The sequence below is a fragment of the Phycodurus eques genome, chromosome 15 (genome assembly GCF_024500275.1).
Source record: "Phycodurus eques isolate BA_2022a chromosome 15, UOR_Pequ_1.1, whole genome shotgun sequence".
Lineage (NCBI taxonomy): Eukaryota > Metazoa > Chordata > Actinopteri > Syngnathiformes > Syngnathidae > Phycodurus > Phycodurus eques.
Window position 1 is genome coordinate 3,330,001 of NC_084539.1, and position 5,000 is coordinate 3,335,000.

At 44.3% G+C, this 5,000-nt stretch overlaps 1 protein-coding gene across 21 annotated transcripts in view; it reads left to right on the forward strand.

The window, feature by feature from the left end:
• The window catches only part of fbxw2 (F-box and WD repeat domain containing 2), a 97,228-nt gene that overhangs the window by 46,806 nt on the left and 45,422 nt on the right, over window positions 1–5,000 (forward strand). For all 21 annotated transcript variants that reach the window (XR_009769962.1, XR_009769963.1, XM_061699482.1 and 18 more), the window contains one exon: window positions 4,952–5,000. This exon is cut by the window's right edge and continues 174 nt beyond it. Coding sequence is in view for 18 of the 21 variants with exons in the window: in XM_061699482.1 (XP_061555466.1) it covers window positions 4,952–5,000 (49 nt within the window). In the remaining 3 variants the exon portion in view is untranslated. The remainder of the gene's footprint in view (window positions 1–4,951) is intronic.

The following is a 5,000-nucleotide window of genomic DNA, read 5'->3' on the forward strand; positions in this document are numbered from 1 at the left end:
AGCCTTCTTATTCAGCAAATTCTATGAAGCGTTCTCCTCTTTCGTCTCTTGATCCCATTCCGTAGAATCCAATTGATTTCTCGCCAGAGTTTAGGCCAATGATGGCCTTAAAGTCACCCATGACTATTCGAAATTTGTGCTTCGATTGACTATATTGACAGGATAAATCCTCGTAAAATGCTTCCACCTCATCGTCGGTGTGGCTGATGGTCGGCGCAAACATTTGTATCAATTGAAGCGAGTTACGTTTTCTAATAGAGATGGTACATGTGGCGATTCTATCGGAAACACTTTTGACGCTGGTAACGTAATTGGCGATACTTTTATTAATAATGAAACCAACTCCACCATTTCGTCCCCTTCATCTTTCCGACATATTTCACCAAGTCCCATTATATCCCATTTGATGGCTTCTAGCTCATGTTGTAGCTCTTCTAATCGAGAATCGTCCTTTAGCGTTCGCACGTTGAGTGTCCCAAAAATAAGATTTCGTGAGTTATATATGTTTTGCTTCTTTCTTGCTACTTCTGAAGATTGTCCTTTGGTTCGACTTAAAATGTTTGTAGGAGTAACCGTATTCTGGTCTAGCATAGCCAAGTCCGTTGTCCGTAAACAGCGCTAATTAACCCGGTGATTCTTAGCACCATCTGCCGCCAAGCTTGTCTGCCCGCTGCTGTAGGCAGAGGCTCTTTGGCCTCCGGGGAATGAGTGCCGTGTTTTTTGTTGTACTGCCATGAAGAAGGAATAGGCCCTAATCTGCCACGCTGGCCCAATGCATGTTGGGAGATTGCCCAAATTTAGTCCCGTAGTTTTACCTACAGTTCATTTAGAGGCCCTAAATATAAAATCGTGTCATCCTTTTCCATGTAAATCTATCTCTTGCATCCTCCTCTCTTAACACAAACCACAAACTGCCCTCATGTCTTCCCTCACATCCATCCATCAATATTCTCTTTGGGCTTCCTCTAGCTCTCTTGCCTGGCAGCTCCATCCTCATCATCCTTCTACCAATATACTCACTCTCGCTCCTCTGGATGTGTCCAAACCATCGAAGTCTGCTCTCTCTAACTTTTCTTCAAAACATCTAACCTTGGCTGTCCCTCAGATGAGGGACTGTCATTTCTAATCCAATCCAACCTGCTCACTCCGAGAGAGAACCTCAATGATCTTCATTTCTGCCACCTCCAGCTCTGCTTCCTGTTGTCTCTTCAGTGCCACTGTCTCTAATCCGTATATCATGACTGGCCTCACCACTGTTTTAAAAACTTTGCCCTTCGTCCGAGCAGAGACTCTTCTGTCACATTACACACATGACACCTTCCTCCACCTGTTCCAACCTGCTTGGACCCGTTTTTTACTTCCACACTCACCATTGCTCTGGACTTCTGACCATAAGTATTTAAAGTCCTCCACCCTTGGTATCTCTTATCCCTGTAGCCTCACTCTTTCCCGTCCATCTCTGTGTAGCGTATATTGGTTTTGGATAAAAGTGTAATTAATTTTGGAAAAGAATACGCCGGAAGCGAACGCCTGTGTTACATGCCGAGTCACCATCCCAGGTTTCGCGTTGGCCTGAACCGCGTGGTTCAAACAAAAGGAAAGGGTTGGGGGGGGGGGGGGGGGCTGGCCGAAGCCCCATAGCTGAGGATTTTAGCCAAGAGGAACAGAGGGCCAATAGACAAGGAAGTCGAAGGTTAAAAGACCCAGGGGGCGTGTCTAAGAGGCGGGGGAAGCTGAGAAGACCACACCCATCGACTTGGATTTAGTCTACAATTTGGCCCATAAAATGGGTTTAAAAATCATATATTAATCTAAAACAGTCCCAACTTTGTACTCTCCCAGGCTTAGGAAAGAAAGATAATAACAAACGATTGTTATAACTCTCGTGTAGGCGCTAAACTAGTTTTCAATCAGTTTTTACAGGTTGATATCAAACCCAATGGCACATTCAGAAGAGGCAAATTCAGAAGGCAAACTGTAAAAACAGTCACACAGGCATCACGGTATACATTTAGAATATTCCACAAGGTTTGTTCTGTTTATCATAAACGTGCAAACTTATCATTTTAATGTCCGCAGGCATTGTCTCTTACCACCACTGGGGGTGATCGTGTTCCATTGTTCAACAGTCATCAATTACTTCCTCCCCCAATCAGCTGTGCAAGTCATGAGGAACCTTTATGGTTCCAGATGATATAAACCAGGTTTCCTGTTTCTTGTGAAAGCAATTTGGCTGGTTGAGGTTCAGGAGGCAGGAATGCAACAGTTTATCAGTTCTTGGGGTTGCTATGACAACCAGGCCATAATCGGTACACCTCTCATTCATGCACAAATACAGTATACTTTTTTCTTTAGCTAATCTTCATTCCTCTTCTTTCCAGTAAATGCATCCACCTGTCTAAATGTTCTTCCAGCTTCTCACTGCTTTCATTGCAGATCACAATGTCATCTGCGAACATCATGGTCCATGGGGATTCCAGTCTAACCTCATCTGTCAGCCTATCCAGCACCACCGCAAACAGGGAGGGGCTCAGGGGTCATCCCTGATGCAGTCCCACATCCACCTTCAACTCCTCTGTCACACCTACAGCACACCTCACCACTCTCCTGGTGCCCTAATGCATGTCCTGTAGTATTAGGACATACGTCTCTGCCACTCCAGACTTCTGCATGCAGTACCACAGTTCCTCTCTGGGTACTCTGTCATAGGCTTTCTCTTTATCTACAAAGACACAGCGTATCTCCTTCTGACCGTCTCTGTACTTCACAATCAACACCCTCAAGGCAAATAATGCATCTGTGGTACGCTTCCTAGGCATGAAACCATACTGTTGCTTGCAAATACTCACATCTGTGCTGAGTCTAGCCTTCGTAGCTAGCCTCTTTCCTTGTATTATTTACTGCACTTTTAGGTTCCACCACCGTCTCCTTCTCCCCTTTCCTACCAGAAGACACACAAAGTACTCTTCTGCCTGTCTCTCTGATCACCTTGGCTCAAGTGGTCCAGTCTTCTGAAAGTTCCTCCTGTCTACCAAGACCCTGTCTCACCTCTTCTCGAAAAGCCGCACAACACTCTTCCTTTCTCAGCTTCCACCACAAAGTTCTCTGTTCTTTTTCATCTTCCTCCCCACCACCAGAGTCATCTTACACACCATAAGTCTAGCCTCACTCGCCCCTACCACGACTACGCAGTCTGCGCGGACTACCTCCCTCCAGTCTTCATACAGATCTTCAATAGATCTCTGGAACTGTGCGAAGTACCATCCTGTTTCAAATGCTCCACCATCATCCCAGTCCCCTGGAAACCTGCAATCTCGGGTCTGAATGACTACAGGCCTGTCACCTTGACATCTGTGGTCATGAAGTCCTTTGAACGCCTCGTGCTGGACCACCTCAAGAGCGTCACAGGTCCCCTGCTGGACCCCCTGCAGTTTGCCTACCGAGGAAACAGGTCTGCAGATGATGCAGTCAACATAGGACTGTACTTCATCCTAGAACACCTCAACAGTGCGGGACCTATGCAAGGATCCTGTTTGTGGACTTCAGCTCTGCGTTCAACACCATCATCCCCAAACTCCTCTTCTCCAAGCTTCTCCAGGTCAGCATCTCGCCTGCCGTCTGCCAGTGAATTTACAGCTTCCTGACGGGCAGGACACACCATGTGAGGCTGGGGGAGGCCACCGCATCTACACGCACCACCAGCACCGGGGAAGCCCAAGGTTGTGTTTTCTATCCGCTGCTCTTCTCTCTACAAAAACGATTGCACCTCAACGCACCTGGCGGTCAGACTCCTGAAGTTTGCAGATGACACCATAGTCATCGGCCTCATCAAAGACTGTGACGAGTCTGCAAACATTTGTACAATCGACATTGTCCCAGATTATCGTACTACTCATCACTTTAAACTGCATAAATTTCTTGAAGTCTCGGCGCCCTTTGCACAATGGTCATTGTACCGGACTATTGTTCTATTAGTCATTTCAAACTGCTCTAATTGCTAGAGGTCTCTGCATCTTTTTGAACAATTGTCAAAAGAAAAACAAAAAAAACTTTGTACCAGCATTACCAGATTACGAGCAACCTTTTATTGTTTAGTGACTGTTTTTTTTTCAATGTCTTGATGTCTCAAAAGTATTCTCTCTCACTTGACTGTCTGTTGTTGTAGTAGAGTGGCTCCAACTACCTGAGACAAATTCCTTGTGTGTTTTTGACATACTTGGCAAATAAAGATGATTCTGATTCTGATTTACAGTCAGTAACCTCCTTCAGATGACATCGTCTGCTCAAGATTTAATCCACCTGCGTGCTTCTATCTCCGCTCTTGTAGGTCACCCTATGTTCCTGACTCTTCCAGATAAAAGGGTTCACTACAGCCATTTCCATCCTTTTTGTATAGTTTACCACTATTCCTCCCAAGTTCATTTCATGGATGCCGAATTTACCCATCACTTCTTCATCACCACAGTTTCCTTCACCAAAATGTCCATTACAATCTGCACCACTTACAACTTGATTAATCTAATAATGCAACCCCAACACATATGGTATATTTTCAGTGTACGGAGATTCTTAAACAGTGGATATAACCATGGAAAAACAAAAGTGCACTTACATGTAAATGTTTTAATTTTACATTGAGATTTAGAGGTTTGTTCATACAAAATACAGATGAGAATTTTCCTTGAAAATGGTTTTCAAATAACTGTTTAGATAAAAAAATGTGTGCATTTCTATTCAAATGTGTTAATCTTTTAAGACTACTTGAAAACATTTGACACTCCCTATCACTAGTATTTGTGTCCTATTCCTACACCAATACTTTCATCCAAATATCCATGCAGCTTTAACTGGGAAGGCAGAGCATCAAAAACAGTTTGTCGGATATTTTCATGTTTAAAGTCTAGTTATTCATTGTAGGTTTTTCAAACTATCTCTGTCTATCTCTCTTTAGGTGATAAATTCATGCACAGAAGTGTGGCAGAATGTTTGTCGGGACCTGG